We start from the raw sequence: 24,397 nt of genomic DNA, 5'->3' as shown, positions 1-24,397 counted from the left end.
GTCTGTCACAGGCAATTTTTTCTGTATGCATGTTTCATTTGTGTGTGTGTGTTTTAAAATGGCAATGAAGATCAAATTAAAAAGCTATCTGACCAAGACAAAAATTTGGACTCTGACTTCAAAATGAGTATCAAATAAAGGCATCTGAGGGGTGACAATCATTGTTTGATAAGGTTTGGCTCCATCGAGGTCCCTGGCTTATACCATATAGGGTGACTCTCAGAATTGTCTCTGAAGAATGGAAGCTGACTTTTGTCTCCTAGTGACGGAAGATTTTCATCAAAGGCATTAATTTCTCCTGCAAGAAGGCAAAGAGTGATTCAGGTCTTGAAGGTCTTGAGGTGGGAGCTGACAGTGTGTAGGAGGATTGTCCGCTGCAGAGATGCAACAAGGGTGTAACAACTCTGATTTCCTCTTTTCTATATTCTTGATGTGTTGCTCTCTGAGGCCTTGCTGCTCAGGAAGGTCCTGTTCTTGTAGTGTTAGGTAATTCCTAGAGATAGTAGTATATGGACTTGCCTTTGAGTGTGACTTCAATGAGTGAACCAATCAATCCTGAGTCCATATCCTCACCTGCACCTTTTATCAGGCTTCTGCAGTCTGGGACACTATCCCCACCCCCAACCACTCAAGGATCAAGGGGAACCACCCCTGTAGCCCAGAGCCAGAAGAAATTAGTCAAACTATGCAGCCCTGAACCTGCTCAGCTTCCTTCCTTTCTTTGCCTATTCCTCCTGGGTTCACCCTCTCTCTCTCTGCCACTCTTTTCCCTGTCTGTGCTTCACTTTGTGGCCCTGTGTGGCATGCCATGCCTCCTATTTCTAGGGGACTGTGAGTTTAATGAAAACTTCTTTCATGCCAATTATTCATGTGTCTATGTGTCTACGACACCTGTTTGAAACAACTCTTGAGTACATTGAGATTGGAGGAGCCCCCTTGGCCATCAGGTAGCCAGGAAACAGTATTTGCATCTCCCTGAAAACCCCTCTTATCTGAAACTCTTTTCATAGAAAGCTTCCTGTGTCCCAGGCACTGTGCCAGTCTTGAGATGCAATGACAAGTGAGCCAGTGTCCTGTCGGCCTGCATCAACCCATCCCTTGGGAGAGACCAATGTTAAATGATAAAATACTGAAAAAGTGAAAAGGGTTGTGCCTGGGGAGAAGCAGTGTATTATGGGAGCACACAGAGAGGGCATCCAACCCACTGAGGGGCCTCCAGGGAAGGCATCCTGGGGAGGAGGTGTTTAAGCTGAGACCAGAAGAGTAGCAGGGAGGAGAGGAACGTCTTGGACAAAGGGAACAGCAGGTGTGAAGGTGTGGAGACAGGCTACCTCCATCCAGAATTTGGAAGAAGCTCAGCACTGAGCACTGAGGCCTGCACACTTTCTCTAACAAGACTCTGAAGGGTGTAATGCAGGATCCCAGAGGAGAGGGGATTTGGGCACTGAGGCCAGTCAGGGACTGTCGAAGGTGTCTTGGACTCAGGTTGCCACAGAGTGAGAAATGAACTGAGTCAGGAGATGTGTAGAAGGAAAATATATGGGGTAGAGGAAAGGGTGGAATCTGAGTGAACAATACTACCTTGTAGCCTGGTAAGAAACAGAAGTTATTTTGGTGGGAGTGTGTGGGTGGGTGGGTGGGTGGGGGTGGTGCACAGCACACAAAGTCCTCTCCTAAACCCCTGCCTCATGGTAGACCATGATGGAACTCCTGAGCAAGTTTGAAAACCATTTTTCCAATGCATCTCCAGTAAGTAGAAAAAAATTCTGGTGAAGTCCAGGATTGGGGAGCATAGGTTGTCTAGGACCACACATTTATAAGCAAGATCTCCCCACGTGATGGCCCTGGGAGCCCTGGCTGGATTGGGTGGAAATCTGGAAACTCCCCACTGCTTATTCAGCTCAGTGGTCCCCACTGACCCTCTCAATGTAGGGCATCCCAGCTGGAGACTGTGGTCCTGGGATATCAGGTGAGGGGGATTATAGTGCTCCGTGGGCTGCGTCAGCAGCTGCTGACCTTCCGTGCCATGTCCGCCCACTGGGCAGCCCACCAAGCACTATGCCCACAGAGCGCTACAGGGATGATGTTAACATGGGGTGCCAGAGACCAGAAGGGAGTTCCCCCCAGAGTCTCCTTCATCCAGGTAAGGAGAGTGGTTACCTTTGTGACCCTTCTGGCAACAGCATCAGGTCTTAGAACCAGATGGATGGAAGGTGTTTCTTGGCCTTCCACATTACCCTAGTGTTGGCACATCCCAGTGGGCTTTGGGACTGTCAGTCCAGAGCTCCAAGGGAACCTCACTACACAGGTCAAGGTGGGTGATTGGGTCTCCTGGTGGTGACTGGGTAGTGGCAGGAAACCACATCCATTTTAATCTGTCTTCTCCAAGGGCAGCCCTCAAGGACCCAATGGCCTTAGGTGTGACGGTCGGTGGGTTCCTCTTGTCCAGCTTTGCTCTGCTGTAGGTGCTTGTCAGGGATGGGTGGGTCGATGGGAGGTCTATGATGGCCCACAAGTGGGTCAGTCCACCTCCAGTGTCTACATGAATTGGAATCACTGGCTCTTTTGGGGAGGGAGGCCTTACGGTCATTCTATCCATGCTAACCTCTTGTAGACGAGGAGGCTGGTCCAGAGAGTGAGATCAGGCGGCCAACACACACTGCCCTTCGCAGACTCCTTGTCCTCTGTTCTTCCTGATACTATACACTGGCTCCCTACAGCCAAGGTGTTCAGCATGAAGAAGGGCCATGAGACATGAAGTACCAGTCATAGGGTGGTGAGAGGGAGATATTGGCCTCATTTTCAAAAGACAGGAGGAGCTGGGATGGGGAAGGCATGAGTGTGGAGGAACTGGAGGCAGGAGGGGGCTGTGGAGCTCTTCGGAGGCTTTCCCACTACCTTTGGATCATCTTCTGATGTTCCACGTGCTGAGAAGAGAATGTGTTTGTTTCCTGTAGAAACTGCTACTGACTCAGAAAGAGACCGAAAACAGACAAAAAAGAAATGCATCAGGGGGTCATTCCTCCAGGTCACATAGTTGGAGGGAAGTGAAGGGCCTAATGGTGACTCAGGGAGGCAGGGGAGACTCTTAATTACAGAGGGAAGGGAACTCTGAGATGATCTTAATGAGGCCTTTTTGGTTGCATGTATGGGGAGTGCATGTGATCCATGGCTCAGGTACAGAGGAAGGATGGGTTACACTGGATTTTCAGAGTCCCATGGGGTCCAGGCAGTGGCTGCAGTTCCCAAGAGCCAGGCTCAAAACAAGAACCAGCTCCAGGAAGCTGGCCAGGCTTTCTTCTGTCTGTCGCTGGTTTATACGACTGTTCCCTTCTTTCTCCCTGCAGACTGGCTCTCAACAGACCAGGTCCACGGTTGTCATGCTTTCTAGGTGGCCACGGGCCCCCACTCTCTGTCTGATGAACAGAGCACGTCAACCTTATCACAAGCCCAAGTCTCCAGGACTGGGGATGGCGGTGAGGATCTCTTGGTCAGAACTGGTCAGGGTCCGGGACAGCCCTATCAGCTTCAGGGTCAGAGTGCCTGGACAAACAATGCTGCCGGGGAGGATTGTGGGGGACAGAACTGGCACCAAGAGGCTATTGATGCTGGACATTCACTGCAAAAGTGATCCTGAACAATCCCCTTTTGTCACCCACAAAGGAACTTTTCAGAACAACAAGCACATGCATGAGAAAAAATGGAACTAGGTTTGTTCTGTTGGCCTGGTTTCCTCGTTATGGGAGATCTTTTACCCTCTATCTACTTTGCGCCTTTTCTTTGCATTCCAGAAACTTGCCTCATGCTTCATTTAGTATCAGAACTCTCTGAGAAGGATCTGGCAAATGCAATAAGTATGCTTAATCTGGGGAGTGTTTTTGTGATGTGGGCTACATCTTTTTATTCATTCAGCCACCACATAGTCATTGATTCTTGCTATATATGAGTGCTCTGCTGGCTCCTCCTTGGCCTTGCAGGCACTCATTCCTTCCCACTCCTATGGCTCCATGCTGCCTTAGAGTAATGGTGGTCAGACCTGAGCAGGCATCTGTCACTGGGGAACTTGGGAAAACCCAGGATGCCAGGCCCTCTTCTGGTTCAGTGCTTCTGCAGTGGGGCCTGAGGATCTACATTTCTGAGTAGTTCCCAGGAGATGCTGAGACTGCTAGTCTAGGAACCATGTGCTGGTTGCTGCCCCTGGTATGTGCTTGCTCATGTGTACAGAGCTGAAGCTGCCACATTCAAGTGCCAATGAACCAGAAAGGGGATAGAGAAAGGCCACAGCAGCCAACTTCCTTTGAAGTGAATAGGGCAGGTAAGAACTTTGTCACATGGCCGTGCCCACTGACAAGAGGCTGAGCAAAGTCATCTTTCACTGGATGGCCAAGTGCCCAGGAAAGGGGGATGAGCATACTTGTGGGGGGCAGTTAGAGGTCTCCCAAGAGGGCACATGAATCACATGGAGAGGAGCAAAGGGACTCCCAGCACTTAGTGGGGACAGGTGTGGAAAATTCCGTTGTGGGACATGGTGAGCAGTGTTGTATGGTGGCTAATCCAGAGGGGAGGGTGAGGAGAAGCCCAAGCCCATGTACAGGTGTCTGCAGAGGCCAGCAGAAGGCAAGGCAGGCCAAACTTTCACATGTGATGCGCTGCCTGGACATTGCTCTCTCAAGAGCAGCCAGCTGTCCCTCCACCTGGCTACAATCTCTTCACTCTTCCCTGCACCTGGGATGCTCCCTTGGTTTTGTGGGTTGGGGCTGATGTCTTTCCCAGTCTCAAGCTATCTTTTTCTACCCCATCCCCCAGGCATCTTGGCTCTGGAGACGGCTGCGTGGCAAGAGGCGCTCAGCGATGGCATTCTGCCTCTTGATGATCCTGTCTGTGGTGGCTGTTAACCGCTTCCCTCCAGAGCATCTAGCACCTGGCCCAGACCCTGGCCCTGTGGAACCCCAGGGACATACTGGCACCCCTGGGCCCCACGTTCGACAAGCTCTGAGCTCCAGCCGGAGACAACGAGCAAGGAGCATGGGGTTCTGGAAAGGCCGGGCTTTGCCAAGGAATTCCATCGTGGCCTGTGCTGAGAATCAAGGCCAGAGAGGGCAAATGGACAGAAGGAGGCAGTCCCCAGAAGGGGACACCAGACATTCAGGGAGGGCCAAGAGGGACATTTCTTTGGCAGGAGATTTGAGAGTCAGTACCCAGCATCTTGTGCATCTGGGGGAGCATGAAGTCAGAGACACAGGAAACAAAGCCCTGGGACACCCCTGGCATGGCAGCCCCATCAAGGAGACGTGGAGAGAGATGGGTTTCCTTGTCAATGCTCTCAGGGGGAGCAAGGGGGCAGCTCTTCCAGCTTGGAGAGCTACTGCTGGTCTGACCCCCCCATCCCACCCAGTGGCAGGCAGGGATCTGCTGCCGGGGACTGAAGACAGAGTCTCAACCGGTGGGGAACAAACAGGGGACAACACTCCAGGCTTGGAGGCTCATCAGTGGCCTGGCTCTGTTGAGGAGCTGCAAATGTCCACATGGTGTGATGCTAAGACTCCTGGACTGTTGGCCAGTCCCAGGACTGCTGGGCAGGTTCCCCCATGGTTCACAGACCATGATGTGCAGACCCTTCAGCTGCTGGCCCACGGAGAGGTGATGGGCAAAGCCAGGGTCCCAGCCCATGGACAGGTGCTGCAGGTTGGCTTCTCTGTCCAGGGTGCCCTTCAGGACATGTCTCCTCCCAGGTTCAGCCAACTGTGCTCCCAGGGACTCTGTGGTCTGATCAAGAGGCCTGGGGACCTGTTCGAGGTCCTTTCCTTCCATGTGGACCGTGTGCTAGGTCTTCGCCGGAGCCTGCCTGCTGTAGCTCGGCGCTTCCACAGCTCCCTGCTGCCCTACCGCTACACAGATGGTAGCCCAAGGCCTGTCATTTGGTGGGCACCTGACGTGCAGCACCTGGGTGACCCGGATGAGGACCAGAACTCTCTGGCCTTGGGCTGGCTGCAGTACCAGGCCCTGCTGGCACATGGCTGTAGTTCGCCAGGTCAGGCCTTGTGCCTGGGCATCCACCGTGGGGAGTGGGCACGCCTGGCACTCTTCGACTTCCTTCTGCAGGTAGGTGACTCTTCCCACAGTCCTGATTTGTCAGTGTATGAATATTTACACCACAGAAATCAGCACATGCTACAGATCAGGACTTCGGTTTACTCCAGAGAATGGGTTGTTAAGTGTTTACCAGCTTACCACTGTTTATATCTGAATATCTTTGAATGAACAATGATTCAAGATGGTTTTGTATAGTTTAATAAAAGAAAGAGAGGGAGAAACAGGACAGAGGCAAAGGGAATGGGAGCGATAAAGGGTAATAGCAGTTTAGGGTGGGTACCAGAGAGTGCTTGTGGTCCCTGCCATGCCCTGGTGTTGTGTTGAGGGAAAAAGTGAGGATCCTAGGAAGGTAGCACTCTTAGGGCACAGGATCTAACTGGGGACTGTGGCCTTCATCCATCTATCTATCTATCTATCTATCTATCTATCTATCTATCTATCTATCTATCATCATCTATGGTACCCAGATTGGATCCAGGGGTGCTTAACCACTGAGCAACATCCCATCCCTTTTTATTTATTTTGAGACAGGGTCTCACTAAGTTGCTCAGGGCCTCACTCAGATGCTGACAGCATCAGCTCTTTATTACTGGCCTGTTAACAGTGTGGCTGTCTCAGTGCATGTGGAAACACAGCTGGAAAGAAATAAAGACAAAAATTAGATAAAGTTCAGCAAAGGTGAGTACATGCAGTACCTGCACACCTAGTCAAGCCCCTATTTCTGTAGGAAGCTCTAGAGAAGATAAAGGTCAACACTAGCCTTAGGTTCAGCTATGGAGGTGAGTGGACAGGCCAGCGGACAAGATTCAAGGTCATGGCCAAGTAGCCAGGGACAAATATGCCATGTTTGGTTGATCCAGGGTTGGTTAAAAGATTCTTAGATGACACATAATACTTTGGAGATTTTCCATAAAAATTAGCTTTCTTTGAAATATAAGGTTGTTTAGTAACATTAGGCCTCTGTTCCCATAGGTCAGGATCAGCTTGAGCTGAGTAGCTGTGGGCTTTGGGGGCTGCAATACTGCCCTTTTGTCCATGGGCACCACCTTATGTTCCAACACCCACCTGCTCCTGCCTCTGTGGCCCCTTGAATGCAGCAGTCTGCCTGTGGACACTGTAGATGCTTCTAGTCACAGGCTGACTGATTCCCTGCAGTCCTTCCTGCTCCTCCATCCTGTGTTCCACAGCTGTTTTGTGGAGGAAGAGCCATGGAGCCTGGCAATCAGGAGCATGGGCTTCAGCATCAGACAGACCTGGGCTAAACCTCCCATGCCCCAGGGCCACTTGCTGCTGTGTGACACTGACCCGGTTACTTCACCCCTCCCAGCCTCACTCTTCTCACCTTCACAATGGGATTGGGTGTCCCATCCGCGTCCCCTCAGGCCTGGCCTGAGTTATCTCCTGCTTGCCAGCACTTCCATCTTGGACTTTCTCTGGACCCTGCAACCTACTCTGCCCAGTGTGTGACACCCTGGAAGTGCTGGGAAATTAATTCCCTCCAGGTGATGTGACCATCTATCCAAGTTAGGATGGGTTCCTCAGGTCATAGGACTCGCAGTGCTGGAACTGGGACATTCCCAGGCAAATAGGAAAAGATGGGCATTCTACTTCCCAAGGCAGCCCTCAACCAGTTGGTGTAAATGCCCCATGTTCTACACACCTCAGAGTCCCCATCAGGATTGAAGCCCAGTTATCCCCAGGGGTAATGCTGGCTTGCCTGACTTGTCCCCTAGTTCTCTACTTATGTGTCTTAGAGTTAGCTCACAAATGAATTGCTTTTGCTTGAATCCTTGTCTTCAGGTCTCTCTCTGGGGAGATGATAACACAGACATTATACGTTTTCTGCATGTGAAATCCTTTATGTCATACTTAATGCAGTGCCTAGAGGGTACACATTCAACAATCAGCAGGCGCTGGGCCCAGCACTTTTAAGGAATTAACTTACCCCTTCCTCATGGAAAACTTGCAAGTAAGATCTTACATTTATCTCTATTTTAAAGTTGAGAAATTGAGGTCCAGAAAGGTTAAGTTACTTGCCCAGTGTCACAGCTGGTAGACTGAGATGCAGCCTGGATAATGTCACTCAAGATTTCTCTTCATTGCAGGGTCACTATTCAGCTGGCCATGGATGAGGGCAGGAAAAAGGGACACTTGCAGGGATACCCTGGAGCCTTGTATCTGAGGCACAGCTCTGTGCAGAGCCCCAGTCCTGTCGGTGTGCTCGCAGCTGCTTTCTGCTCCACACAGAGTCCCTTTGTTCCTCTCCCAGGGTTGCAGCATGGGTGTCTTCTTCCCTGCCAAGCCCTGCTGTGGGGACAGAAGTCTCTGCCGCCAAGGCACACACAGGTTGGTTGTGTGGTCACACGCAACTCAGTTGGGCTTGCACCACCTATTCCCGGGTTTGCTGGACGCCAGTCAAGTCAAACACCCCTGTCTGGCTGACACCACTTTCCTAGAAGCTACTGGCAGGGCTGCAGATTGTGAGCTTCTCTGTCAGGAACCTGAGGTACCTTCTGACCCTGAGCTGGGTATGAACCCCCACATGCAGCCCACTCTGGGGTTGGTATACATACTCATTTGTTTGGTTTTATTCTATATAAACCCTTATTTTTTCTGTTTGTGTATCACAACATATCATTTACCCAGACATGGAATATACATGTGCTACACACACACATCTCCACAGGCCCATGATCCATACGTATGCTTCATGGATCCCACGTAGCACTGTGTTTGCTAGTGATTACTGAAATAATGCTGTGTAACAAAGCTCCTCAGAACCCAATGGCTTAAAACACTAACTCTTTTTCTTACTCCAGGTCTGTGGGTCAGTTGGGCTCAAATGAGGTTGGTTCCCAGCTGTGGGTTGGGTTCAGGTTTATTCTTTATTTCCATTCTGGGGCCCAGGTGGAAGGAATGACACTACCCTGAGCAAATTCTTCTCATGGGAATTGAAGTTCAAGAGCTCAACCGAACTGTAAAAGCACACTTGGGGCCTCTGTCAATGTTACATCTGTTAATAGACCATTAGCCGAAGCAAGTTGATGGCTAAGCCCCGTGTCAGGGAAGGGAAGTACACTTTGCCTGGAGCAAAAGGAGTGAATATTTATTGGATAGTAATCAAATCAAATCAGTCAAACACACACCTCCAAAAAGTATACATTGTACACATATGCACCAACCTTATATGCCCACACGTGCCATAGGTACACACGTGTGCACATGTCCACACCCCTCCCCCACACTCCCTATGGCCCTCAGACATGGCTGTGGGCAACTGGAGCTCAGTTCTGCTGGGCCCTCAGAGGGAGTAAGAAGGTGCCTCAAAGCTGTCCCACCAAAGGTCAAGAAATCTGGGATATTTGTCCCCTAAGGTTTCACTGTCATGGGTTGAAACATCTCCTGGGGCATTGACTTCCTGATATCGGCAGCCTGCTCCAGTGCCAGACAGGAGACAATGGCCCTACAGGCAGAGGAGGGTGGTCAAGGCAGAGAGCCGCAGGTGCTTGTCATAGAAAACCCGGGAGCCCAGCCTGCGTGGAGAATGCTGTGTGCCCAGGGTGTTTGGGTGGGGCATTAACAGCTTCTGCTACTCATGACCAATGATGTCAAAGATACATTTCAACTGGCCAATATGACCAGGACAGTATTCTCGATTAAGTAACTAGTTTCTCTGAGAAAGATAAGGCACGGACAGGGAGTGGAATATCCTCCCACCTTACCCAGGCTACGTCAGAGGAATAAGTCGGACTCGGAGGAAGCCCATCATGTCCAAATGGATCAGGGAGAAATCAGCTGTGCTCTAATTGTCAGAAATACCCAGGTGCCACAAGAGATCAACCATGCGCTCTACACTGGATAGGCAAGGCAAATTTTTGCAGACTTGCTCGCTATGAAAACCTGGTTAGCAAGCACGGGCCTCGCGGGCAGTCCCTACCTCAGCGCAGGCCTTCACCCTGATTGGAGGAGCTCAGGTTACAATCTACTCAGTTGGCTAATTTAAAAAGTGGTGCGGGCAATGGGAAGGGCTATAATTTAAATTGCTACAATTGGATCCAGTTAAGGCTATACTGCTGAAAATGGACCACAGGACTTTCTATTTCTCACAGAATGAACAAGATGGGCAGGGAGTGTGTGTGCACGTGAATGTGTTTATAAGGAGGAGGTGGCTCAACCAGCTCAGCTCTGTACGGCCAGGGTTGCATTCACTCTGGTCAGAGGTGGTGTCCTCCTCTTGGGACAGTTAAGGTGACTGCACAGCCAAGCTCTGGCTGGGAGAAGCGGTGACCATCATTCTGCTGTACCCCAGATCTAACGACAGGGGAGCCAAGGGGCTCTCTAACCAGAGGCCAGGAAGGAGGGACGTGCTAGGGGATTTGGCACACTCTATCTTTTTCCCCAAGGGGCTTCTTATGCCTCCTCCTAGAGGACATGTGATGGCTGGGCGGCAGGTGAACGGGAGAGCTCCGGCAGACTGAGCGGTAGTTGGAACATAGAAGTCATCCTGTAGCTCTGCCCGTGGGACCCCAGGCGGCTTGGGCTGTCACCATCCTAGTGAAGGTGCTGTTTTTTCTTACTAACACAACGCCTTCTGGCTCACCTCCCTGCCTCTGCTCATATTCTTTCCAAGGATCTTGCAGAAGCCAAGGGACCAGTGGTCTTGGCTTGGATTCCCTCGGCCACACAGCTTGAGACCAGGACATCAGTGGGGTAGCTTGCCTGGGAGGGTATCCCAGAGCACCTGTAGAGGGCTGGAAAAGAGAGTCGGAAGGGAAGGCTGATGATAAAGGACATACAATCAAGCAGGTCGCTGGTGGGTGACAGGGCTCCACAGACTCCAAGGAGCCTATGAGTCCAGAGATAGCCTAGAGAGAGTGGTCAGTCTGCAGTGGAGGGCTGCTCCTGGGGGTGTTAGCTTCCTGGTGTGTGCAGGCAGGGGAGAGAGCCCCCAGGGGAAGCCACACAGCGCTGGAAGTCAGGGAGAACTTGGAAGTTTACACACAAAGCTCTTCCACCACCTCGTCGGGTGGAGTACTTCCCTGCAAAGACCAGGCGTGGGCTTCAGTGCCTTAGTTATCAGGACTGCAAGTCCCCACGGCCTCGAGGACCTGCACACCCCATCTGCTTCTGTCCTCTCCTGCTCCGTCTGTTGGCCCCTGGCCTTGGCCAGTTTCTAAACACAGGCAGCGCCTGCTCTCCCATGGCCTGGAGCCCTCTTGCTCTGACTGGCTTGTAACTCCTCCCCTATGTTCTTTCTCTCCCACAGATCCTCTCACGGTTTTCTTTCTGATCTGTCACAACGTGTGATAACAGTTACAAATCACTCCCGTTTCTTTCTTTCTCGGTTTAGTTCAATACCACACCCCAGCACCTAGCGCAGAGACGAGCCCTTGGCTGGCCTTAGGTAAGTACTTCCTGAATGAAGCAGGGACGAGTGACCCTCTGGGACCTTGTGTGGTCTTTCTAAGTGCCGCAATGCTCCGCTTCTCAAACACCACTTCTTCCTACCCCAAGGAAGCCCAGGGTTCTCCACAGTTCTTTGAGTCTGCTGTACAACTGTAGAGATCGAAAACAAGACAATCACGACCCTGACCTTCTGGCAGGTAACTAACCTAGACTCGGACAGTGCCTAACGCCTCCCTCCACTGCCATCCTTCAGAGGGGGAAACAGCCTTAGAAGGTGTTTGAGGCAACTTTTTTGCTGCTGTGACTTAAAGACCTGACAAACACAATTAGAAAAAGTTTACTTGGGGGTTTCCAGCTTCAGACGTCTGTCCACCGCTTCCCCCATTCCTCAGGGCTCGAGGTGAGGCCGAACGTCATGGTAAGAGTGGCGGAGGGAAGTGGCTCAGGACAGGCCAGGAAGCAGAGACTCCACTCACCAGACACAAAACATGTACCCAAAGGCACCCTACCTGCCTTCAGTTACCTCTCAGTTAGTTCACTGACTAGGTGGAGGCTCTCATAACACAATCACTTTGTGGAACTTTCTCGCATGGTCTCACATGAGCTTCTGGGGGACGCCTCGCATCCAAACTGCAAGAAGCGCTGAGGAGCCTGTCCGCCATCCTGCAGCCGTCAGCGTCGGGGCTGGGATCTAATCCAAGGCAGTTTGGCCACAGAACATCAGATGTTCTGTCAGGAGCCCAGACTGGTGACCATTGCCAAGCAGAGACGTGAAATGTAACAGTGGCTAATATTTATGAAGTACCTCCACCTGTCTGGCAGTATCTGTTGCAAGTCACACACAAACTCATTTGTGTCCTTGGGCCCAAGACGCGGGTGCCATGCTCACTCCTCACCATTTTACAGATGGTGCAGCCAGGTACAGTGAGACAAGCTGCCTGGTCAAGGATGTTGGAAGGTGCCACTGAGCATCTTCTCGTATCTTTAAAAGTAGGATCTAGATTAGGGTGAAGTGTGATAGGCAAAATTCTAGGATGGCTCCCAGTATTCCCACCCACCTAGAAATAACCCCCTTCCCTGGCATGTGAGAACTGAACATGAGGGAATAACACTCCTTCCAGTAATCAGGTTGCTAACCAAGTTAACGGAGTTAAAAGGGAGATGACTCTAGATGGGCCTGACCTAATCAGGTGAGTGTTTAGAGAAAGCAAAGCATCTCAGTCTCTTACTGGCTTTAAGGAAGAAAGTAAACGGCCTGTGTTGAGTTGCTACAGGGAGGGGTTGCTATGCAACAGTAGAAAACTAACTCATGAGGCAAGGGAGGTGCCCGGGAACTTAAAGGGCTGGCCCTCTTGGCTCTCAGTGGTTAACCCTACCTTAACACAAACTTGAAAGTTAATGATTTTGCTGGGTTTTGTTTTACCTCACTCTAATTCAGCCTTCACTTAAAAGCCTTTAAAAACAATAACAAAGCTGTCCATATTCTTTGCCCCATTTTTGGGGGGTGTTTGGACTATTGAATCCAGGAGTGTTTAACTACTGAGCAACATCCCCAGCCCATTTTATGTTGAGATAGGGCCTCACCAAGTTGCTTAGGGCCTTGCTAATTTGCTGAGGCTGGCCTTGAACTTGTAATCTCTTCAACCTCCAGAGCCAGTGGGATGACAGGTGTGTGCCACCATGCCTGGCTGACCCATTTTCTGTTGGGTTGTTGCTGTTTTTCCTGATGACTTTGAGTTTTTTGTTTTTTTTTTTTTTAATAGATTAAGGAAACTAGACTCTCCATTGTAGTGTAAATCTTAGATTTAATTGTCAACAGCTTTGTGTGTAGTCTTCTGTGCAGAAATTTTTTAAAAGCTTTGTTTAAATGATCAGGCTTTTCTCTTTTGACTTCTAGGTTTGTGTGTTTTAAAAGGCCGGCCTCGCTTCAGAGTTATTTAAAAAGTTCTCTCTTTTTTTCATATGTCTTGGATCCATCTGGAAGTTATTTTGGAATAAGGATAAGGTGTGAAATAACTTTTTTTTTTTTCAGATGGCGACCCAAATGTCCCAGTGCCATTTGTTGAAGATTCATTTTTTCTCCCTGTCTGAAATGCTACCGGATAGCATTTCCTTATGTATACAGATACTACCAGATAGCCAATTTCTTTATGTATACAGGTCTATTTCCAGATCCTTTTCTGTTCCAGGAAAGGGTCTATTTATATGCCAGTATCACACTGTTTTAATTACTGAACTTTATCCTTTGTTAATAACCAGTATGGCTTGGTCTTGTTGCTCTTTTTAGAATTTTCTTGATACTCTTGTATATTTTTTTTACATGAAATTTACAGTCAGCTGTTACTTCCATCTCTTTCCCAAATCCTTTTAAGATTTGATTGGAGCCAAATTAAATTTTTGTGGACTGATTAAAAAATTACATCTTAAAATAGAGTAATTCTAGCCAAGAACAGAATTTGTCTATTTGTCTGTTTCTCAGAAGCATCTTGCTGTTTATTCAGCTGATTTTCATTTTCATGTTGGGTTATTCCTGGGTACCTCATCTTGTGGTTACCACAAGTAGGATCTTCCTTTGTAGTATATGTCCAGGCTGGTCACTCGACTATATGAAGCCTATTATTTCTATGTTAATTTCATTACCATCACATACCAATGTGGTTTTATAATGGTTGCCCAGTTCACCCTCTGGAGTGTTCCATCTGTGATGTATAGTGTTATCTTATTTCCTCTTTCTAGTGGTTGACTATATGACTTTTTTCTTTTTTCTTTTGTACTAGAAATTGAAACCAGGGTGCTTAACCATTGAGCCACATCCTCAACCCCTTTTATTTATTTTAATCACTAAGTTGCTTAGGCTCTGGCTAAGTTGCCAAGACCAGCCTCAAGCTTCTGATCCTTCTGCCTCGGGCTCCCCAGTTGCTGGGAGTGCAAGTGTACACCACCATGTCTGGCTCTCATGCTGGCTTTTGGCTGACAATGTGAGAAAGCACTGTTCCTTATGCCTGCTTTTGTTAAGAATTGTCGTCAGGGATGGATGAATGGTTTATTCAAATACCTTTCAGGGATTTGTGGAGGTCAGTGTTTGCCCTCAGTGTTTCACACCAGCCTTTTTGTAAAAGCTGTTCAGATGACAACTTGCCGTAGCTTTCCCAGTTGGAACCTACCTTGCTGTGGTGAATTCTTCTTTTCGTGGCTGCTAGTTTTGCATTGGTATTTAAAATGGAGTGATGTACAGATTTTTTTAGATGAACAATAGTTCTCAACAAAGCTCTCAAACCCCATCATCTGTTTCCGAACCTGGTGCTGAGAATGTGGCGTTGGGCGTGGGGCAGATGAGCTGAGGCAGATCAGTTGTTCCTTCCCTGGACCCTCCAGGGAAGATGCCCTGTTGGTCATGGAGGGAGTGTGGCAAGGTGGGTCCTTGGAGGGTGAGTCAAAGTGGCACTGCCAGCCAGCCGGTCACTGTGGTCCCAGCCTGCTGCCTCCATGGAGAGATGCTGGGTGTGGAAAGGGAGCCTGGCTGTCCTCCCGCTTCCAGCCATGCTGCAGCTCTGACCCCAGGCAATGAGCCTGTCCAGCTAAGAACCACCCTTTCCATCCTGTGGATCCTGTGACTGCCCCAGGTTGGGGAAAGATCCCTACCAGGGTCAGCAGGCATGCCTTCTGAATCTACCAGACCTGGACTGGGTACTGGCTGAGGAACCCCAGAGTTAGCCCCAGGTCTTGTTATAGGATCAGGGCCATCCCCATGCCCTGTGCTGAGCTCCCCCTGGACCTTCCCTTTCCCCTACAGGGGGCCCTATGTCCCCCCTTGCCAGATTGCAGTGCCTTGTCTCATTCCGATATCCTGGTAGGGAGTGACTGAGTTAGGCCACCCCTGAAGCCTGGGCAGGGAGGTGGGATGTGGTGGGCAGGCTTTCTGTGACCACCTGGGAAGAGTCCAGTGTGCCCTGTCATGTGCTTCATTTGGGAATATTCAAAACGCCTCAACCATGTCCCTGGTTAGGCCAAGCCCGTGCTGGGATTGGATTGTACTGTCTTCATTTTTGACACCCAAGAACTTGTGATCCTGGTGCCAGAGAACACGTTCCTGCCATACTGTCTCAGGGGTCAGATCCAGAGCCCGGGGTTCCAATCCAGGCACCACCACTTCCTGGTTATCTGAACTTAGGCACAGTCAGCCTCGTGACTTGAAATAGGGATAGTGTCTGCTTCTTGGCTGCTGGGAGGGATCAAATGATTTGGGCTGGGTGAATTGCTCAGAATGGCCCCTGGCACAGCATGAAGGCTTTGCAATGGCTTAACTAAAATTAAACAAAAACTTCAATTCACATCATGATTTTGCAATGCTGTTAGGTTGGTTCTGCAAACAAAAACTGCAAAAGATTATTTCTTTGAATAACCTTTTTTATTTTTTAAGCAGGGGTTGGGGGGCAAAGAATTAAATCCTGAAGGAATGTGGGAATGAAATTTCAGTTCTGTCCTGAGTGGCTACTAGTCTGCTGCTGTCTCAATCTAACTTCTCCTAGTGGGAAAAAATAACCAGCCTGTGTGGCACAATAATCAAGCTGGCAGCTCTGCACGCCAAGCTCTTCCTGTCAAACATTCAAATGGGAGTAGATTTGGGGAAGCCAAAGCTGTACATATGATAGGGGCCAACGTTCCTCGTAGCTTCCTCTGGAAATAAGTGCCGCTGCAAGTTAATCTCCTGCATGGAATGGTCTGGAGACGGGGTCAGGGAGGCTTGGCAGGGCCAGAAGACCTTGGCTGGCCCTGTCTCACTGGGCAGGAAGCAAAATCCAGAGCAGTTGCTGTATTCTAGTCTGGCTAGAGCTGCCCTGACATTTCCTCTCCCAGCCTAAGAGAACTCAGTAGGTGTTTCTGTTTCACAGATGTATTTGTCCTTCAAACAGTAGGCCTGCTCCTGGAAGCGGGGCTGAGCCACCACAGCCCTTCCTTGATGGCACCCTCTGGTCTCAGGCCTGTTGCTGTAAGCCAGGCTTGCACTTCCTGGGAGGAAACCTCTGGCCTAGCCCTTGGAGGGCCAGAGACAACGGAGAACTCTCCATAAACAGTCCTCTGATTGGCCTGGGTGGGACTCAGCACAGCTCCTGGGAGTATCACTGCCCTATTTTTTTTTTTTTTCCAGTTTCAATGGACACTTATTGATTTAATAGATCATCAGTTACTTCTTCCTAAAACTGGAATTTCATCTTGTTTCCATGCCAAGTAGTAAACAGTGACAAGCTAATCAAAAAAGTGATAAGCTACTTCAAAAAGAAAACTAAGCTAACAGTTCACTTTAACAGGCAAAATATAAATAGATGCACTCTAGGATGCACAATGGTTTAGTCACTAAGAAATTTAAATGGGATTTTGAATACAGGCAAATCCAGGGTGCAGTAAAGATGAGCTGAGATGCTGTGCAACAGTTTAAGGGTTCCTGGTGCTACATCTCTTGGCCATGAGCTGAGTCTTGATGTGGGGGGAGGTTTTAGCTAATGCCAATGCTAAGATGACTTGGGGGCGGTGCACAGGAACCAAAAGACAGGAAAGTACTAAACATTGCTGAGAGCATCCACCCCGGGAAGGACTTCACCTTCCAGGAGCTCCAAATTAGCACCACCACCAGCGCTCACATGGCCGACTTTATCCTCTGTTCCATTTGGCACAGCAAGTGACCTACCGTGTCCCCACCACCTGTGATGGTGATGCAGCCCCTGGAAGGAGCTTTAACCACCTCACCCATGAGTGCTTTGGTTCCCTGGGCAGAAGCTTCCCACTCAAAAACACCCACAGGTCCATTCCATACAACTTGCTTAGCCCGACTGACGGCCTCAGCATACTTCTTGCTGCTCTCAGGACCACAGTCCAAGCCCAGCCAGCCAGCAGGTATGCCAGAGGCCACAGTGGCTTGGCCAGTCTTGGCATTCTCAAACTTGTCAGCAGTGACAAGAGCAATAGGCAAAGTAATCTTCACACCATTCTTAGCTTCAGACAAAAGGTCTTTGACAATCTCGGGTCCCTCTTCATCAAACAGAAATGCCAAACTCCGTGTTGTTGAGCACCTTTATGGAAGGTACAAGCCATTCCACCACCAATAAGCATCTCATTGACTTTGTCCAGCATATTATTGATCAGCTGGATCTTGTTTACAATCTTAGCTCCACCTAAGATGACCAGGAAAGGTCACTCTGGGCTCTCCAAGGCCTTGGCAAAATAGTTCAGCTCCTTCATCAAAAAGCTACCAGCCTTCTGTGGAAGACTGACTCCCACCATGGAGCTGTGGGCTCGTGTGCAGTGCCGAAAGCATCATTCACACAGACATCCCCTGGTTTGGAAAGTGAAGCTCGGAAAGCTACTTTGGCTGACGTGGCTTTCCTTGTTCCCAGAAGCATCTTTGTTCCTTCCCTTCTTCCTCAATATGAAAGTGAAGGTTCTCCAACAGGATAATAGACCAGCTGCTGGATTGGCACAAGCTTTCTCTACTTCTGGGCCCACACAGTCCTTCAAGAACAGAACATCCTTGCCCAGTAAAGATTTCAGTTCTGTAGCAACTGGTTCTAAGGAATACTCGTCAGGCATGGGAACACCATCAGGCCAGCCCAGGTGGCTCATAAGGACAACTGACTTGGCTCCATTGTCCAAACAAAATTTGATGCTTGGGACAGCAGCCTTGATCCTCTGGTTATTCATTATCTGGTTATTCTGCATAGGAACATTGAAGTCCACTCTAACGACCTTCTTTCCCTTCACGTCCAGCTTGTCCAGAGTTAGCTTGTTTAGACAGCAACATTTTGGCCATAAGGCGAGGGCGAGAGGTCTGAGATTGAGAGGATAACGTGACTGACGTACTGCCCAGACACGTGCAGAGTGCCGAGCACTTCATGGACAGGGAGCGTGCTTGCACCGCCCTGCAATGCCCCCATTTTGTTGAGGTATCTGAGGTGTAGCAAGGCCAATTACTTCTTCAACTTAGGATAGTGTGGAAACAGTAGAGCCAGGATTTATCCCCAAAAGGAACAGACTAAGAATGGCTTTAGCATTTTTAAATGGCTAAGAAAAATCAGAATATATATATGAAACTTGGGATTTGAGCCAGGGGTGCTTTACCACCAAGCCACATCCCAAGCCTTTCTCTTTTATATTTTGAGACAGGGCTTTGCTAAGTTGCTGAGGCTGGCCTTGAACTTGTGATCATTCTGTCTTTGTCTCCCAAGTCACTGGGATTACAAGCATGAACCACTGCACCCAATTTGGAATAGTGTTTTTTGATATCAAATTATGAAATTCAAAGTTCAGTATACATAGTTTTATTAGAACACAGGCATGTCCATATGTATCCATAATACATGAAGCTCACCAGTGGCAGCACTGAGCAGTGGTGACAGACTATGATTCCAAAGCCTTAAATATTTGCTCTCTGGTCCTTTTTCGGAGCAGTTTGCCAACCTCTATACTCAACCCGGTTGGCAGCCTTTGGAGTGACGCTTGCTATGTAAGGACAGGTATGAGTGAAAGCATGGAATAGGAGCTCCTTTGTGAAGACCAAGGACAATACAGAGAAATAAGGTAGTGTGATTCTAGCTTTAGTGGACTTGGAATGGGAGGGATAGGAGAACTCTGGCTTGCTGCAGGGCCCTGTCCTCAGGCACATCCTGGCCAGCCTTTTAATTAGTGGCCTGAATGAGGACATCTGCACTGTAGGAGACCCAGCTGACTGCTCTATGTGCCTTGCTCTACTCTGATTTGACTTGCTTTCCACCCACTGCTGGATTGGGAGGAGATGGGTTCAGGGATCAGTACATCGCCATATTCCACTGACCGTTGTTGAACTAGGATGAGCATGTTGACTGGTCCCCAGTTTGGCTGAAGGGAAGGATTTCTATACTGTGGCTGTTGACAGGAACAGGTCCCTCTTCTCTCTCCCATTCTTTCCTGGACACCAAGGAGAAACATGGACCCATAGCAGGACCCTGCATGCTTCCTAAGACAATATGGGGATGTTAACATTGTGGTTGAAGTAGATAGCAACAAGAAACCTGAGTCCTCATCATGGCGCTATGGAGCTGCTGAATCCACCCCACCTGTGCCATCTTGAGACTTCCTGTGGGTGGTCTTAGTTTTCCTCATGGTGGAGTCACTTTGAGTCAGATTGTGCTGGTACTTGCTGCTGAAGACATGCTGATAGAACAGCTTACTTCTGTGGCTGGCACATGACCTAAAGTGGGCAGTGACAGGGAAACAAATGCACAGGATGGCAAAACAATCCAGAAAGGATCCAACAGACTGCAGTTATCTGAGAGGAAAATCGAAGTGCTAAATGCAAAGTCCTCCACTCGGGGCCTGCGAATTGGTGGTACAAATGCAGTTTGTGTGAACTGAAGTTCTCCAGAGAAGCCGCATCTATGTTCCAGAGCCTGCAGACCATTTGATCTTGGCTGACTAAAACATCAACATTGTGGAGAGAGAATGTGGAAGATCAAGAACCAAAGTTACCCTGGACTATCTTTAGTCCCCCTTAATAGCCATTTGCTATCAACCTATGTCTATCCATCATTCTTGTGACTAGAGATAACTCTTGGAATGTACACTAAGCTTGGGAGATCCCTGGTCTTCACCTAGCCTAAAACTAAGGATATGACGATCTGAATCCTGTAAGAGATTTTCCCATCTTGCTAAAGATGACATCTGAGTCCTAGAGAAGGGATTTACCTGCCTCTTCAGAGTCCACCTGCTTGATGCCCCCTGCACCTACTTTCTTTTGTGACTATAAAAGTTCCTGTAACTTCTTCCACAGGGGGAAGAACTATGTCATCCCAGGTAGCTTGAATCTGTGTTCTTGGGCCATGGTCATTGATTTGGCTCAGAATAAACTATTGTTTTTTAATCTCAAAGCAGAGTTATTTTCCTCACCAATTGAAGATCTGGATGGATGGCCACAAGTGAGGGTCTTGGACTTAGATATGTTCACTTGGGGCATGCTCCATAGGTATCAGCAATGTGAGCAGACTGGCAAGGATGCTACCCAGACTTGGCATCTGGAATGAGGGAAGTGATTTCTACACTGCTCTAATCTGACCCTCCAGTGCAGCAACATGTCCAGTGATAGATGCTAAAGTTTAATTAAAACATTGATCAAGAAGTGCCTGGACACATGCCAGCAATGGAGACTGAGAGGGGCTTCTGCCTAGATTTGGGGTCCCTTAAAACTAGAATCTGGTTACCAGAATCCCAATTTGGAGGTGGTTCTAGAAAGCCTGGTGAGCAAATGGGGAAGAGAAATGAGGAAGGAAAAAAAATCCACCAAGGATGCAGTAATGAGTGGGCTACTGCTGTGGGTGTGAGACTCAGCCCACGTGGAGACCCGTGACAGGCTGTGTAGAACACTCCTGCAGAGGATCAGTCCTCAGAGGAAGGAGGCACCATGATATTTTTCACCAACTCTCATAAGACATTGGTTGAAGGTTGCTCCTGGGGTGGAAGAGATGCTAATTTTATGGAATTTTGAGTTTGCTGAATGGGAAAGCCATGCCTGTTCAGGGGCCAGAGGGCTCCTCTAGACTGGGGATCTGTAAGATGGGGACCTTTCCAGGTTCACGGTGGGTACCAAGATACCTGCTATAGTCTTAGAACCTAAGCATGTTTCATCCAGAAGAGAAAACTCGGGGGGTGCAGAACTTAGGGGCAGTTTGATTTCAAGCCACAGACTTCAGCAACATAAGAATTTGTTTTTAGTTAAGATGTTAAGAATTTCAGAGAATGGAAGAAAAAAGCCCTGGGCAGCCTTAGGAGCCAGGGGTGAAGGTGTGTGGCCAAGGGAACTTCGCCCCATTCTACCTCGAGACTGGGAATGCGGGAGAGTTTGCCAGCAGACAATATTCAACAGAGAAGGCAAGTGCAGGAAAACCAGGTCCTCCAATGAGTGGTGTGCTTGCCCAAGCAGCCCACGCTCCCCTCTTATCCTCCCTGCCTCCCTCCCTGAAGCATAGGAAGGCTGAGCTACTTGCAGAGGTCAAAGAAGGTCTCCATCATTGCTCATCATGGAATTAATTAATCTAGTCTCAGCCTTACTAATTAAGGCTAGAGAAACACTTTCAAAATTGAAGAAGGGAGAAGACCCAGAACCCACCACCCTCCCTGACAGCTGAGGCAGCAGCAGGCGTGAGTGGTGTCAATGGTCCACATCTGTGTTCTAACCAGTCAGACCTGTTGGGTTTTAGCCAGTGCCACCATCCTGTTGCCCTCAGCCCATCTGCAGCCCACTCTACACAAAGGGTGGTGGGGGGGTATCTAGTCCATCACCTCCGGGATACAGTACTTGCTCATCAAATTCAAATCCTGGTTGTATTGATCTTGCATTTATGACCTTGGGCATGTCTGAGCTCAGCATCCTCAACAGTAAAGTAAGGATAACAACACCTTCCCTGCAGGGCTACAGCGAGGAGGAAATGAACTAGAGATGGCAGTGGTGGTGGCAATGACCACCTGGGTGATTTTTTTTTTTTTGATACTAATCAATTCTGCAACACTAATACAGTGTCCAGACTGTCTACCCAGAGTCAGTGTCCGATTCCGAAAGTCAACCTCCATTTAGATGCCAATTGCAGTGTACTTCTGAGTAACCAGCTATAAAGTGAGGGATCTGCTCAAGGCTGAGGGGCCAGCAGAGTCTGTGTTGGCAAGCCAGCACCTGGAGCCCAGGGTATATGGAAGAATTGCGTGTCCAAGCCTTCTTGTGTTTGGTTGTGCTACATGACACATTCTGTCAGTGAATTGACTCAGGATTCAAGAAGAAGAGGTATTGAGAGACTCGGGACCAACTCAGAGCCACCGGGTGAGTTTCTCCCACTGGGTTAGGCTCCCCAGATGGGGCGGTAGTCCCAGAACGCAGGGAACTTTGTGGAGTAGAGTTGCCCAGTGAGACTCCCCCACTAGAGCTGTGAACCCAGACAACCGGGAGCATTGCAGAGGAGGGCCACCCAGCAAGAGGCCATGGCACAGGGCGAGGCTCCCTGGCCCAGGAGCTAGGTCCGGACCCCTGGAAACATCACAGAGGAGGGCTGCTCAGCCCAGGTGATAGTTCTGGACCGAAGGGAACTTCTCAGAGGAGAGCTGCTCAGTGAGACATCCCCACCACGTGAGTCTTCCAGGCCAGGCAAGGCTTTCCCAACAGGGCATTAGAACCAGAGACACAGGCCCAGACCAGCCATGCCCCAGCCCACAGTATAGTCCCCCTTTGTCTGACCATTGGTCAACAAGTGGAGGTGCCTCTGCCCACTAGCAGGGAATACACCCCACCTGAAGGCCACCACCCCTAGAGGGGCAGCTTCCTTGTGGAGCACCGCATTATCAACTTCCTCCAAGACTTCAGGCTACTGAAGGCTAGGAGGTGAGTTATTGAAAATCTAAAGGGACTCTATAAGTCAATAGAGGAAATCTGCAAATTTTAGTTTCATTACTAGAGGGGTAGATACCTGAGCAATATGAGAAAACAAGGGAAGAAAATGTCCCAAACAAACCTAGATGCTACATCAATAAAATCCAATGACATCATGGCAGAAGAAATGTCAGAAAGGGAGTTCAGAATGTACATAATTAAAACGAAAGCAAACAAGGAGATGAAAGAGCAAATGCAGGCATTGAATGATCGCACCAATCAACAGTTAAAAGAGCAAACGCGGGAAGCAAAAGATCATTTCAATAAAGAGAGATACTGAAAAAAAAAAAAACCAAACAGAAATCCTTGAAATGAAGGAAATAATAAACCAAATTAAAAACTCCATAGAAAGCATAACCAACAGGATAGAACACCTGGAAGACAGAACCTCAGACACTGAAGACAAAATATTTAATCTTGAAAACAAAGTTGACCAAACAGAGAAGATGGTAAGAAATCATGAATAGAATCTACAAGAATTATGGGATATCATGAAAAGGCCAAGTTTAAGAATTATTGGGATAGAGGAGGGCACAGAGAAACAAACCAAAGGAATGAACAATCTATTCATTGAAATAATACCAGAAAATTTCCCAAATCTGAAGAATGAAATGGAAAATCAAGTACAAGAGGCTTATAGGACTCCAAATATACAAAATTACAACAGACCCACACCAAGGCACATTATAATGAAAATACCTAACATACAAAATAAAGACAGAATTTTAAAGGCAGTGAGAGAAAAAAATCAAATTACATTCAGGGGAAAACCAATATGGATATCAGTAGATTTTTCAACCCAGACCCTAAAAGCTAGAAGGGCCTGGAACAACATTTTTCAAGCTCTGAAAGAAAACTGATGCCAACTAAGAATCTTATACCCAGCAAAACTTACTTTCAGATTTGATGACAAAATAAAATCTTTCCATGATAACCAAAAGCTAAAAGAATTTACAAAAAGAAAGCCAGCACTACAGAACATTCTCAGCAAAATATTCCATGAGGAAGAGATGAAAAACAACAGTGTAAATCAGCAAAGGGAGGAACTACCCTAAAGGAACAACCAAATAAAGGAGAAATCAAGTCATATCAAAAAACAAAAATGAGCCAAATGACCGGGAATACAAATCATCTTTATAATAATCCTGAATGTTAGTGGCCTGAACTCATCAATCAAAAGACATACACTGACAGATTGGATTAAAAAGAAAGACCCAACAATATCCTGCAAGAGACTCATATCATAGAGATACCCACAGACTAAAGGTGAAAGGATGGGAAAAAACATACCATGCACATGGACTCAGCAAAAAAGCTGGAGTATCCATCCTCATATCAGATAATGTGGACTTCAAGCCAAAGTTAGTCAGAAGGGATAAAGGACATTTCATACTGCTTAAGGGAAGCATAAATCAGCAAGACATAACAATCATAAATATCTATGCCCCAAACAGTGGC

At 48.4% G+C, this 24,397-nt stretch overlaps 1 protein-coding gene and 1 pseudogene across 3 annotated transcripts in view; one reads left to right on the top strand and one right to left on the bottom strand.

Annotated features, from left to right (window-relative positions):
* The window catches only part of GASK1A (golgi associated kinase 1A), a 66,379-nt gene that overhangs the window by 32,211 nt on the left and 9,771 nt on the right, over nt 1-24,397 (top strand). For both annotated transcript variants that reach the window (XM_079114162.1, XM_079114161.1), the window contains exon 2: nt 4,807-6,102. In XM_079114162.1, the coding sequence (XP_078970288.1) occupies nt 4,807-6,102 (1,296 nt within the window). The remainder of the gene's footprint in view (nt 1-4,806; nt 6,103-24,397) is intronic.
* LOC306646420 (phosphoglycerate kinase 1-like) lies at nt 16,602-18,304 on the bottom strand (annotated as a pseudogene). Its single transcript has one exon. The product of its transcript is annotated as a phosphoglycerate kinase 1-like (transcript).

This window comes from Sciurus vulgaris (assembly GCF_902686455.1).
Source record: "Sciurus vulgaris genome assembly, chromosome: 16".
NCBI lineage: Eukaryota > Metazoa > Chordata > Mammalia > Rodentia > Sciuridae > Sciurus > Sciurus vulgaris.
This window is presented reverse-complemented; position numbering and strand designations above follow the sequence as displayed.